The sequence below is a fragment of the Micromesistius poutassou genome (assembly GCF_964030765.1).
Source record: "Micromesistius poutassou genome assembly, chromosome: 16".
NCBI classification, from domain to species: domain Eukaryota; kingdom Metazoa; phylum Chordata; class Actinopteri; order Gadiformes; family Gadidae; genus Micromesistius; species Micromesistius poutassou.
In genome coordinates, this window is record NC_140286.1 from 3,786,923 (window position 1) to 3,801,030 (window position 14,108).

At 50.3% G+C, this 14,108-nt stretch overlaps 1 protein-coding gene across 1 annotated transcript; it reads right to left on the bottom strand.

Annotated features, from left to right (window-relative positions):
* Window positions 1-1,499: 1,499 nt before the first annotated feature.
* On the bottom strand, window positions 1,500-13,854 carry lrrc24 (leucine rich repeat containing 24). The gene is made up of 4 exons (XM_084481201.1): window positions 13,496-13,854; window positions 5,434-5,712; window positions 4,131-4,299; window positions 1,500-2,949 (listed from the first exon to the last, which is right to left on the bottom strand). Exons 1-4 carry the CDS (start codon window positions 13,661-13,663, stop codon window positions 1,637-1,639), a joined length of 1,929 nt encoding a protein of 642 aa, XP_084337327.1. The 5' UTR covers window positions 13,664-13,854; the 3' UTR covers window positions 1,500-1,636.
* Window positions 13,855-14,108: the final 254 nt, after the last annotated feature.

Below are 14,108 nucleotides of genomic sequence, written 5' to 3' on the forward strand. Positions count from 1 at the left end.
CTTGCCTCCATGTGTTCAGCACTGATTATGTCCACAACACGAATATTGTGAGGGTGGAGGGGCCCTTGAATGTAGGTGCCCAGGGCCTCATTGAAGTGTAAATACGGCCCTGCGAATACCTCAACCCTCAGTAGGTAGGCAACGTGTTGCCATGGGATCACAAGAGACACATCATGTCACATGCATACGTTTGTTCTGCATGAGAATGTAACATATCCCAAAAATGACGCAAATGATGTGCCATAGTGCAACAGTTCAATTCACAGGCTGTCTCGGTTGTTATGACATATCTACCACAAACATTTATTCTCGTGGTAGATAACGGTAGTTAATGAAAGGTTGTAAAAGATCACTGCTGCTGGGAAATTATTTTTGGCTGGCATCACACACCGACTCCTCGTGTCCCCGTAGCAACAGCCTGAAAGCGGGGGCCGCAATCACAAACAACATAGTGGCAAGCTGTTTTAAAATACAATTTATTAGTTGAAGACGGTAGACAGAAAAACATGTAATCATCAGAAGCGGACTGTTACTGGGGTCATTTTCCACACACAGAACACCAGATTTAGTCGGACACAGAAATACATTTTCACCGCGGCAATGTCATTAAAAAAAAAAAAGGAGACGGAAAGCACTATAAAAACTGCAAACAGGAATGATTGAAACTCGCTACGACCCGCACTCGCTGCGGTAAAAACACAGCCCTCACCGCCTACTCACGCTTATGGAACGAAGACAAAGCTTGCGATTCAACGCCGTACAAATGCAAATCCGTAAGAAAGATGATAAAGAGTAAAAATAATAAATAATAATAATAATAATAATAATAATAATAATAATAATAATAAAACTAAATTTAAAAAACAGTTGAAGCACAGACACAAAGATACACAAGGTCCAAAATCAATACTTCACATTACAAAACTGGATTTACAACCCAAAACCCATTCTCAGTAGTTCTCACTCCTTTACGGTGACTCTGGCTTTTCTGAGGATCCTGCTCAAATCAAAGTATTTCTGTTTTCCCATCCGCTTCATAAACGTCTACATCAGTCTTTACTTGTGCCTTCACAGTATACTGTATCATTAAAACCGAAATCCTTAGAAACATACTCTGCTTACCCTGCTGTACACCAGTCTGTCCACCCTGCTGTACACCAGTCTGTCAACACAATGTACATAAGTCTGACAACCCTGCTGTACACCAGTCTGTCAACACAATGTACATAAGTCTGTCCGTCCTGCTTTACATACGTCAATGTAAAGTACATTCAGTCAAGTCTTTCAGCGTGATGTACACGACTCCGTCAACCTAATGTACGTACAGTACCATAAAACCCAGGGGGTTCCACTGGAAGTCGGCATCGGTGTGACTTGTTCTTGCCTTTTTTTTTGGCGTCACGAAACACAACAAGTCGAAAAACAATCAATGTACAACAATGATGTCCTAATTCTGGATTGAAAGCTGTATGTTAACACCGGTGTTTGCCTTCCGGAGATTAAGCTCATTATTTTCTTCGGACGCACCGTTTCGGAGCACCTTGCGCTGATTATTACAGCAGTGGCAGTTTGTCGGAACACTCTCTAGACGCAAAAAAGCCGATGTCTCCGGGAGCAGCTGAGCGCTCGTAGCGCCTCAGCAGTGGATCTCATAGGCGACCTGCGATCCAAACAGCAGACTCTGTCCCATGAACAGCCCTTCGGGGTCCAGCGTCGGGGGCCCCTCTCCGCCCTCCGCCGGGTTCCTCCGGGGCCCCATGACCACGCCCGAGCGGCTCAGCGTCTGCACCATCTCGTGGTCCAGCAGTGCGTCCTTCATGCTGCCCTGCTGGCAGTACCCGCCCACCATGGGGCACGCCCCGGCCCTGGGGCCCAGGACGGGCCGGGCGTGGTTCAGCACGTACATCTCGTGGCCCTGGTTGTCCCGGTACTCCTCCAGCTGGGAGAAGGTGGTGGGCCCGTCGGAGTAGTCGTTGACGTAGAGGATGCTCTCCTCCTTGCTGGTGCAGTAGGACCCCCGCTCCTCCTTGCGCCGCTGGCGGTGCCGCGTGTAGATCATGACGAGCAGCAGCAGGGCGGTGAGCGCCAGCAGGGAGATGCCCATGGCGATGGCGGTCTGCGTGGCGGCGCCCAGGGCGTTGAAGTCCATGCTGTCCTGCTCGTACAGGGGCTCCTGGCTGACGTCCAGCACCTCCGGGTGGAAGTAGGAGGAGCCGCCGGACGAGGAGGAGGAGGAGGAGGAGGACGGAGGGTGGGCGTGGAGGCGGGGCCAGTACTGGGACGAGGAGGAGGAGGAGGACATGTTTACCGCCAGGTGGAAGGTCACCCTGGCCACGCCCCCCGGGTTCCAGGCCTCGCACTCGTAGCGGCCGGCGTGCGCCACGGTCACGTTGCTGAGGAACAGCATGCCGCTGCCCGTGTCGGGGTCGAAGCTGTCCCGCTCGCCGCCCTCCTCCACGCCACGCACCAGCCCGCCCAGGCCGCCGCTGCTCCCCGCCGCCGCCGCCGCCTTGTCCGCTCCGGACCCGGGAGGAGCAGGGGAGGGAGGAGGAGGAGGAGGAGGAGACGCGGTGGCGGGGCCCGCCGGGCCCGGGACGAACAGCTCCCCATCGGGGCCCAGCTCCTGGACCAGGCCCCGCGGGGAGAGCTGCGTGCGGCCGTGGGAGGACTTCCTCCAGGTGACCTGGGGCTGGGGGTAGCCCGACGCCTGGCAGGAGACGCGCAGGCTCTCCCCCAGGCGCACGGTGAGGTGGCTGGGCTCCAGCTGCACCACAGGGGGGATGCACACCAGGCTGTTGGGGGCCACCTCCACCAGGCTGAGGTGGGACAGGCGGGGGGGCTCGGCGCACATCAGCCGGCGCTGCTCGGCGGAGCTCAGCAGGCGCTGGCCCTCCTCGCTGATCCAGGTCCGCAGCCAGCCCAGCGCGCAGTCACACCGCCACGGGTTCTCTGTCGGAGGAACACAACAGGCCATTTGACTTTGTGATGAGACGAGAGGAAAAAAAAAATGTTTCCTCTGCCTTTGGATGGGTTTTGAATAGTTATTCACTTGCACTGATCTTATACTGCACAAAACTTTTTTGGACCTTTTATCAGTGCTTACGTTGCCATAGATATCTGTGGCCTATTTTAGAATCTGACCTCAAACAGATTTTTTGGCTTTCCTTCTGCAGTTCAGCCGCATGCTTTGAATTGAGCGTAAGTCGGTGGCAGTACAAGACATCTGTGAGGGAAAAATAATCACTGCTCTGGAGTCGTGGGGAGCGTGGTTGGTTGAAGAGCCAACCAACCCTTTTAAAGGTGGAAGACGTGTTAGTGCGGCGCGGCATTAGAGAGCGATGGCTGAAACACATTAAGGAAATCAGTGGACCAAGGGTCTCTGGGCTTTAGTGCCTTCTGATTGGTCCCGGGGTCAGTTGCATTGGTTGATTGGTTGCAAATTGTTCCACTAAAGGTTGGTTGATCACCAGCAGTATGCCCATAGATAGGGGAGGTAATGGGCCACTAATTAGCTGTCCTCTGAGCTTCAGGGCTTACTGGCTCTAATGAGTATGTTGTAGTTGAAAGGGGCCATTCCAGCATGAAAACGGGTTCATGTGAGAGCCTCAGAAAGTGCTCTAGAAGTGTACAGTGCTCTTGTATAATTGTGGGTGTTTTTTTTTTTTTTCCCAAACAATAAACGCATTGCAGTGCAGGAAGAAGGAACCGGGCGTTGTGTGCTTGAATAAAAAATATTTAATGTCTTTCCACCTCAATGGATTTCTGGTGTATTGCACAAGCCCGGCCAATCATTTATAGACCCGAAAGAAAGTTCCCCACACCAAAAAGTATTTTTCTATTTTGAAACAGATAGAAAACTAGACGGATGGGTAGATGGATTAAAGGAGCCACACTAGATGGATGAAAGGTTGATGGATGGGCGGATGGATTAAAAGAGCCATACTAAATGGGTGAAAGGTTGATGGATGGGCGGGTGACGGATTGAGGACGAACGGGTGGATAGACACATCGATGGATGACAGGAGGACGGAGGGTTGGGCCCACGGAAGGCGGACGAAGGAACGAACAGACGGGCAGACGGAGTGACGGCGTGCGGCGGCTTTTCGGCGTCCGCCCCCGGTCGGGCTCACCTGTGACCCGCAGCACCTGCAGGCTGACCAGGGCCTTCAGCGAGGAGGGCCCCAGGGTGCGCAGGTGGTTGCGGCTGAGGTCGAGCAGGGCCAGGGAGGTCAGGCCGGACAGGGCCTGGTCCCCCAGCAGCTCGATGCTGTTGTCCTGGAGATGGAGCTCCTGCAGACGCTGTGGGGGGATAGGGGGGGATAGGGGGGGATGGGGGGGGGGAGAAGGTGAACACATGGAGGGGAAAAGGATTTTAACACTATGCGGTCGTTCGTGTGGATGCTTCTTTGATCCAAGCGACTTGACAGTGATTTTAGGGTTTTTTAAGATGCATGTTATTAAGGAAGGAGGAGAGAGTGGTAAGGCATCTTGCTCAGGGATGCCCATAGGTAGGCCGGGCTTTGAACCCGGAACCTTCCGGGCTGGGAGTCCTAACACCCTAACCTATCGGCTCTCCTTGCCAAAACCTTGGTGGGTTGACCCTGCGGAAACATGGGTGAACATAATGGAAGGTGTACATCCTCGTACCTCATAAATCAGGGCGGGAGGGAACCCTTTCGTGCCGATGACATTTTGATACGGGGGGGGGGGGGGGGGGGGGGGGGGGGGCGCGGTGCGGAGCAGAGCTAAATGGCACGCAGAAGTAAAGGCCATGATGGCAGAACTGAACGACTGTAGTTTTGCGGGGCAATCTTGCATCACGGCCATTTCGCCCTCAAGTGGTCCAATCATGGTATTTCCGGTTCGGACCCCCTGCCGCGTGTGTTTGTGGGAGCGGCGTCATTACAGCCACATGGTGTCTCATTACCCTGTTGCCTGGCAGCCACTCTCACAGCCTCATCGCCAGCCTCTTTATAAAAACATGCATTAACTCATACCCCTACATGTTCCCGGCGATGTGACTCGCATGCTAGTGTGCGTCATCCCCCCCCCGACACACACACACACACACACACACACACACACACACACACACACACACACACACACACACACACACACATACACACACACACACACACACACGAAGTGACTCCTCAACTCCTGACGCCTCAGCATCAGCTCCCCTCGGGGACCAGGGTACGATCCAACACTAAACACACACACACACACACACACCCCCGCCATGAGTCAACTGGGCTTAAGCACACCTTCTGGAGCTCGTTGCTAAAGGATGGATGGATGCCTAGCGATGCGAGTATTGCTATGCAAGGGCGGGTTAGGGTGGGTTGACTCCCAGCCAAACGGCTCTGGGTCTGAGCTCCCCCAGTGTGACTAACTCCCAGAAGGGTGCACAGAAGAGTGTGTACTGACGTGCAGGCCCCTGAAGATGTAGTCCTGCAGCCGGGTGATCTGGTTGCCGGCCAGGTACAGGATGCGCAGGTGGTCCAGGCCCCGGAAGACGTCTGCGGTCACCAGGTGGATGAGGTTCCCGTTGAGGGCCAGCTCCAGGAGCTCCCCCTGGCTGAGGAAGGCCCCGGGCTCCAGAGCCGAGATGCTGTTGTTCTGCAGGTAGAGGTAGTGCAGGACCCCCAGACGGGACAGGTCCAGGAGGCGGATCTGGACCACGGCGTTGTCCTGGAGGAAGAAGGTCTGTGAGGGGGGGAGGGGGGGAGGGGGGGGGGGGGGGGGGGGGGAGAGGAGTATGACTGGAATCGTAATAATGATAATAACACTTTCAGGGATCTCAATGAGGATCTCTTTAAAGTGCAGAAACAATAACATATTAGGTAAAAGGAACAGAGTAGGCTGGACACGGAGACACTTTAAACTGTCAGCAGGAGCAGAGGGGGGGGAGAACTGACAAGTGGGAATGCAAATGTGTTTTTAACTGAGTACCGGCTAATTTGAACAGATGGGTTTTTGAAAAGAGGTTTCAGGGCAGTGATGGAGTCTGAGAGTGGCAGAATGCACAAGCACTCATGGTGCTGGAGGGTCGCCCAGGGGTAGTGTGTGTGTGTGTGTGTGTGTGTGGTAGGATAGTGTATTGGTTAGTGCTACACAGGAGTACTCCACTTATTAACCTTTTTAATAAAGGGCTCAGATTTATGAGCAGCCGTCGTCCCCTGACCGCTGTGTAGGAAGGAGTCAAAGTGGGCCAGTGTACTCTGGGCGGGTGTTTGACCCCCCCTCCCAGCCCAAGGGTACCGTGTTGGAACCCCCAACAGAGCTCGTAAGTACCGCCCCTTCCGGAGGTCCCCATGGGACCTATGAGATCGTAAAATATGAATGGGTTTCAATGGAGAGAAAGTAATTATTTTCTGGTCCCAGTCTTTATATGCCCCGGATTACACATATGTTGTTTGTGGATTTAAATGATACTTTTTCATGCAAAGAAAACCACAATTTATCGCAAAGAAGTTTGATAATGTTTGTGTGAGGCCGCTTTGTGAACTACATCCTTTGCTGCTCTCGACGTGAATGATACACGTCACCACCACCCACACTTGGAACTCTGGTACAGACATGGTGATCTCTCTGCTCCACTTCACTTCCACTTTCCAAGGGGAGGATAACAGCATCGAAAGAGGTGAAGACCATTATAATTCGGGGCATGTGGAGAGTTTCAGTTATGCCGAAGGGGAGATTGTCGGTCTTGTCCACACCAGTCGCAGGGAGCGTGACGTCACATGCATGTAGGCTTTCTCATTGTGTATTCTCTAACAGCCTTCAACTGAACAATTGCACAATAAACGGTCAAACTCTTGACATGAAAAATTATCATTTAAATCCACAAAAAAATATGTGTAATCCGGGGCATATAAAAAATAATGACTTTCTCTCCATTGAAACCCATTCATATTTTACGATCTCATAGGTCCCATGGGGACCACCGGAAGGGGCGGGACTTACGAGCTCTACGTCCTTAAAACCCCCAATGTCCCTAAAACCCTTATCCCTCGCCGGGCGTCGCTGACATGACCGCCAACATGCCGCTTTCGCTTCCATCAGGCGAGTCGTTGCTTATCACGTGTTGTGCAAATTCTAGCATTTAGCTGAGGCTTTTATCAGCTGACAGCCGCTGAGAGATACATCGGTAAGGAGCAGACTGGGGGGGGGGCAGTGGCGATTTCTCTAAGACTGCAAGGGAAGCTCAGCTTCCCCTAAAATTTCAAAAATGAAATGGTCAAATATATACTGTTTTCATTGACTAAAAATGTGTTAGAACACATCCATCTTGAAGACGAGTTTGTTCAGAATCAGCTGCTTATAGCAGGTCGACTGACTCGATTTCCTTCTCATACATTCCCGTAGTGTCACAGTGCAGTTGCCTGTTGAAGCTCAGTGTCCATCCGCTTCAATGGGGCTGCATAGAACAGCTTTTTGTAGTGCGACGAAAGTCGACGGTCATTGGATAATACTGTGATTATGTCCCTCCCACGGACACTCAGCGTCTCTGGGGGTGAATGGAGGAGTGGGCTGGCCTGGATGCTGGGCTTCTGTGTGACGATTGGAGGGTCTGCAAAAGACTGAGTTGCCGTTTGAGTTACAGTGATTTTGAACTATAAAATGTCGCCGGAGCTCTCTTCAGTCCTCAGTCCCATCGCAGATTTTGCAAGCAAGTCGAAAGACAAACTGCAACCTATTTCTTGATATTTGCTTAGCGAAATTGCTAGACAATTTTCATCATACATTTCATACACTTATTCACACAATTCCTTGCTTCAGTTTAACATAATTCCCACATTTCCTTGTTCAAGTTTAATATCGTTTTGGAGGTTGGCCATTACTTTGATTCAGGGAGCCTGAGGTCTGAACTTCAAGTCCTGTATTCAAATCAGGACTTGCAGGGTGACAGGGGAAAGCTGTGTGATTTCTCGTGTTCCTTAAAGACATGGGGCCCTATCTTGCACCCAGCGCAATTTACTTTCTACACAGACGCATGTATCGTTGCTAGTTTGCACCCGGCACAAAGCTGATTTTCCCCCGCATCAACCAGGCACCACTACACTTGCGCCTGGAGAGGCGTGTCGGCGAAAAGCAGAGGCGTGTTCTGGCGCAAATGATACTTGGTGCTATTTTACCGATCTAAACATTGCGCCAATGCAATTGCGCAACTGAACGAAAAATTCCTGGTCTAAATTCACTAGCGGATAGCGCAGTTGGTGTTGCTATTTTGACGTGCCATGGTAGGTCGGAACTGCAACATACGCTTACACACACGTAGGCTATACACAGCACAAACATGCAAACGATTAGCCTGATTTAAATATTATGATGTCAAAGATTGTTCATATGAGTGAAACTGCATAGAAATAGCATTTGGATTGTGGAAAAAAAAAATCCATAGGGCTGCTTGAATGAACACAGTAGAGTACGCTATGCCATGTGTTTAAATAATAATAACAATAATAAACTCGAGGGCCCCGTTTCCCGATAACGATGGATCCACACTCGTACAATCCTTTTTACGATGGATCTTACGATGCATCGTAACTTTTTTGCGAGCGTTTCCCGAAACTCCTCTTAACATGAACGCGCATGCTCTGCTCTTACGATGTCGTAGGATTGTAGCTGTCCACTGACACGGTGCTGAAATGGGCTCTGTGGGAGGGGGAGACGCAGGAATGTTGTTGGATTAAACTATATTTTGTGGCAGCAAAAAAATATCTCCCCATCAAGGCCAACAGCAGAGTAGCCTATGAAAAGAATAGACTAATATGAATGCTACAAATATTAAAACACAATTGATTAGGTTTAGGCCAACATATGCTATATCAGTCCTAATTCTGAACACACCGTGCGTACATTGTTTCACGGCATTTTCTCCCCTGAAATAATTCCATATTATAAAAATAAAAAATAACATGTGTCTGTGTGACAACTATAGCATTTATTTAAATGTGCTGATTTCTGAAACATGCTTTGCGCCGAAAAGAGGGCAGACTTTCTCTGATTCTGCAGGTTTCATTCATTCATTCAGTGATTGGCGCACCGCACACTCTCTAGTCTAGAAACTTTGGTGTCAACATTAAAAATGCAACGTTCCATTCATTCATTATCATTCAAATGCAGAGGCATTGACACGGCTATTGCTGTTGCTGGTCTAGATCGATTCCTGCCCATATTGTTGGGCAGGGGTATGATGGTGCAGGCAATGTAAGCAGGAAAGGCACGCATCGCAGCACAGTTTCCCGCAGCAGTCTATGTTCACTGCAGAAACCACGCTCTCAACTTGGCGATTGTGCACTCCATAAGGTCAGGGATGTTTGTAACTGTCTAGACACGGTCCAATATATAGTGAACTTCATCACAGCCTCACTGATGGGCCTACAGTGCTTTATGGCAAACAATCGCAACAAAAAACGCCTGCAGAAATTCTCAGACACCCTCTGGTCTCAGCATGATTCATGTAGCCTACAGTATGTCTTCTGTCATTGATCAATATGAGGACATTTTAACCACGATGGTTGAATTAAAATCAGAGGGAGACAGCAAGTGCAGCTCGCAAGCGACCTCCCACACGAGCAATGGAATCATTTGATTTTATTATATGCCTTGTGATAGGGTTGCCTTGTGATGTGGCGTTTGATCGGTACATTTCGACTGTATCGCAAGTATTTTTGGAATTTTAAATTGCTGCAATAAGTTATATTTTTGTTGACTTCTAACATGTCTCTGTCTTTGCTGTTTAAATCTAACAGTAGTCTACAAGTAATATATCGGCGGTAACCACTGTTTTTGGGGTATTGCGAAATAGAGCCAGCTGGACATTCCGTGGTATTGGATGTGTTTTAATAAAACACAATTCATACTGCGGTCCAATTCATACTGCGGTCACGTGACTACCATCGATACCTGGAGGGCAACAAACGTTGGCAAAATGGCGACGAACAACGGCCAACCAGGGGAATTGCAGCCTTGCAGATTTCCGATCTTCCGAACTTCAATCAATCAACTATTTAGACCATATGTCACAAAATTTTAAAATTAGATACAAAGAGAAGATAAACATACTCGGAACTTGTGATCCATACACAGCACCCGCTGATGTATTCATTGCTTTGAAGCTGGCAAAGACTCTACCAGACTTGGAGTTTGGAGATATTTATTAATCTCATTGAGAATCCGTCACCTTATACCGCACAAAAATTGAAAGCCTACGGATGGGTTAACAACGCTGTCATATGGGAGGTGAAAAACAGGAATATCTTCATAATCAAAGCAAAGGTGAATGTTACTATTCCACCATCCACTATGAAATGTCCCCTTTTGTCCGCGATTATATAGCCAATGTGGTCTTATTATAGCCCGATCATTCACTAAAAAACACATAGAAAGATTAAAGCATCCAGCATATGATTTCAACAATGTGTGAGGGCAGGGATGATCGTACAGTTGCTGTTACAGAATGCTGCGCGATTTAATCTGCACAGTGGAATGAGCGCTGGGCGGAGATGTTCGCGCATTTCAGAAGCAGGGAGATTCCGTACAAAAATAAATGTCTAATTTGTCAGTTTACCATGTGTAGGCTATGCCTGGCACAAATGCTCCCGTTGAACTAATATTTCCATCACAACGGTATTTGGACTGAGAGGAACCTAATGACCGTTCGTGTGGTAAAACTGGCGACGTCCTGATTAGGTTACTAGGTTTCGTTGCTCTTGCCCGCCAGCCAGTCGTTGTGACGTCACGTGCAAAGTATGAATACCACGGAATGTCCAGCTGGTGACTCCACTGAGGCTATAGTAATGATGCCTCTTAGTGCTCTACGAGTACCCCTGGATAACAACGTTGTTACGTTGTTATCGGGAAACGGTCGGGAAACGGTCTGAAAACTCTGCAATGATTGTACAAGGGTTTTAACGACGTCGTTAGCTAATGATCTTGTGTAACAGCTGATACAGCGGTAAGTTGTACTTGTAATCAATGCATCTGCAAACACCGTACAGCAAACACATATTTTCTTGACACAGACATCGTGTACAAGCCCATAACTTTCAGGATTGATGAATATTTGATTGTGAGAAAACATAGTTTTACCGCGAGTGAGTGTTTAAAAGAATGAATGAATGCGGGTGATGCTTGGTGCGCGTATGTGTGCGCACCCATCTGTTTAAACACACGCAAACTAAATACGTAACGCATAATACAGTCCATGGCGATGTATATTAACGGCCCCCCGTTAATATACATCACCATGGACTGTATTTTGCGTTACGCGTTACACATGCATATTATGAACAAGTCGATAACGATAATGTGGACCTATACAATACTGGTAACAAACTATGTTTGTTAATGTATTGCCACATATCATTAAATAGACCCACAGTGGCGACCACAGGACCGCGTCCGCATATCATATATGTGTTAAGTTGTCTTTGCTGAAATTTACATGACGACTCAGTGTTTCTGAAGTTGTAGAAGAAAACGCTATTCCATGTGTGAATTATGCCTATTATTTGGCCATAAACTGAGCCATTTGAAGTTTGAAATTCATGTGGTCATGCATCTGTCTCAGTGGAGAATGCAAACGCGCTGTCAAATTATCAACTCGTCAAGTAAAATGCGCTGGCTCTTAAAGGGGATGGGAGATGGTACTCTCATTGGTTTATTGCACGTTACGCCCAAAACACACCTACAGGTTTCAGACCAACCCATTTTAGATTTGCGTCGGGCGCAAAGCTAATTTATCTTGCCGTCATAATAGCAACAGCGCCATAGAACCGCCCACAAAGCTACTTCGACTTTGCGCTTCACGTCTGCGTTTGAGACCGTCTAACTAGGGTCCATGGAGTTGGACAGTGCAATGCCTCAGCTTTACAAACTGTTCTCATTAGTGGCAACAATTGGAGCTACATCTGCAGGTGTACATCTGCAAGGAGCTTCTCCTGTTTAAAGCGGCTCAAGTCCTACACCCATAACACAATGGGCCAAGGCCGTTTAAGCAGCCTAGCTCTGCTGGCCATTGAGAGGACACTGGTCAAGTCACTGGAAAAGACAGCTAGTTGGTATGATAGAGCATTTCCTTGAAAAGGAACAGAGAGCATAATTTACATATACATAAATTGACAATTTATATGATGTAGGCCAAAAGTGAGCTTCCCCTCTTTGAAAGACCAGCAGCTGCCATTGGGGGGGGGGGGTTGGTTATCTCAGATTATATGGACGCCTATAGGTAGACGTGCCCACCTCGCCCACGCTGTGTCCTATGCCTGAACAACAAACACACAGAGTGTGACTCACCTCTTCACACCGACAACAGCATCAATACCCTCCTTTGGTTTTAATTGAAGCCACTCAAACTCCAACTCAATTTAAGTGCTTCGGTTCAAAGGAAATAAAGGGCCTGGATTTGAATGGACCTGGAGAAGAGTCTAATCAAAGCTTTTAACGACTTGGTGGGTGGGGGTGGGCCGTGAAACAGCTTTATTCACCGGTAGTTCTGCAAACTCTGCACGCCTCAAAGCGCCCGTCGTGTTGTGTGCGGAGAGAGGCCAGCCGAGCTGAGCAGAGAGGCCCGTGAGTGATGGGAGGAAGCACCCTGTGACACAGCGCTGTTTAATCCATAATTCATGGAAGTCTGCCTTATTGGTGAAACACCCTTCCTCTCCCCCCCCCCCCCCCCCACATCCCCCCCCACCCCCCCCCAAGTGGGAAGCACAGAGCAGGATGAGGATCGATGCGATTGGCTGTATCAAACAGGGGGGGGGGGAGGCGGAGGTTAATGGAGACGTTTATGCCGGACACGCTCCTCATTAATATTCATGAGCTGCGGTAATGTGAGGTGGCCCAACCCCGGGAGCAAAAAGAAATACATCCTCTCTCTCTCTCTCTCTCTCTCTCTCTCTCAGAGAGAAAGCAGGCGCAGTGGGATGCCAATTTCCAGCTAACAAACGACGCCATGCGGTGTACCTGTTGCTTGGCGCCCCGGGCATCAAAGCACATCCCCTCCAAACTGATTAACCCTGATCGGCGCGGCCGCTGATGAGCACGGGCCGTGACGGCGTAGCGGTTAGTGGGCTGTCGCCTCCCAGCAGACACAAAGGCAGCGGCTTCCACAGCCTACGTGTGAAGGCCATGAGCTGGGATGGAGACGGCCCCCTCACTACCTCCCCCAACCTGCTCCAACCTGCTCCTCACTGGCATAGTAATTCAAACACACAGTCAGTGTGGTTTATGGTGCATTCTTCGTCAACTCAAAAAGCTGCACATTCCCACTCAAAGTGATAAAATACAAGCAGCGACCATGAGAAACAACCAATACCTACTCCGATGTGTGATTTTGCAGCGAGTCTGTTAGGATCATAATCTACTGAAGGACTAAAACTAAAAATGACCGAATCTCATTGGTAGAACTCAAGGGTGGGTGGGTGGTGGGGGGGGGGGGGATTTCCTTTAAAGTGTGGCGGCGGCGATGGCGTCCGCTGACCTGCGTGGCGGTCGGGACCCCCTGGGGGATCTCCTTCAGACCCAGCGAGCCGCACTCCACGGTGAGGCTGTAGCAGCGGCAGCGGGACGGGCAGGCCCGGCCGGCCGGCGGCACCAGCAGCAGGGTCAGCAGGGTCAGGGCCGTCCCGGCGGGCCCCCAGGGGACCATGGTCCCGGATCAGAGGCGGTGGTCACGCCCTCAGTGAGACAGGCCCTCGGTGAGACAGGCCCTCGGTGAGACAGGCCCTGACAGCACCTGGGCGAGAGAGGAAGAGAGCGGGGAGAAATACAGGCGTCATGCATCAAAGCGAAGCCATCCACTTTTGGCCTCTGGCGAGACGGGGGAACACTTCTCCCCCCCCCCCCGCACGCCCCCCCCACCCCCCCCCCCCCCCCCCCCCCCCCCCCCCCCCCCTTCCCCGTGATGAATGTCTTAATCCACGGCCGTGACTGACAGGTGCGGGCAGCGGTGCCGAGTGTGCGGCTGCCTGGCGAATGGCGTGAGGAGAATGGATAAGGAGGGCGGCGGCGGTGCGGGAAGGCGGCGGGCGCGGGGGGGGGAGGTGGGCTCGTCTCCACAGGCCCCCCCCCCCCCGTTCAGATGTGGGCTCTTT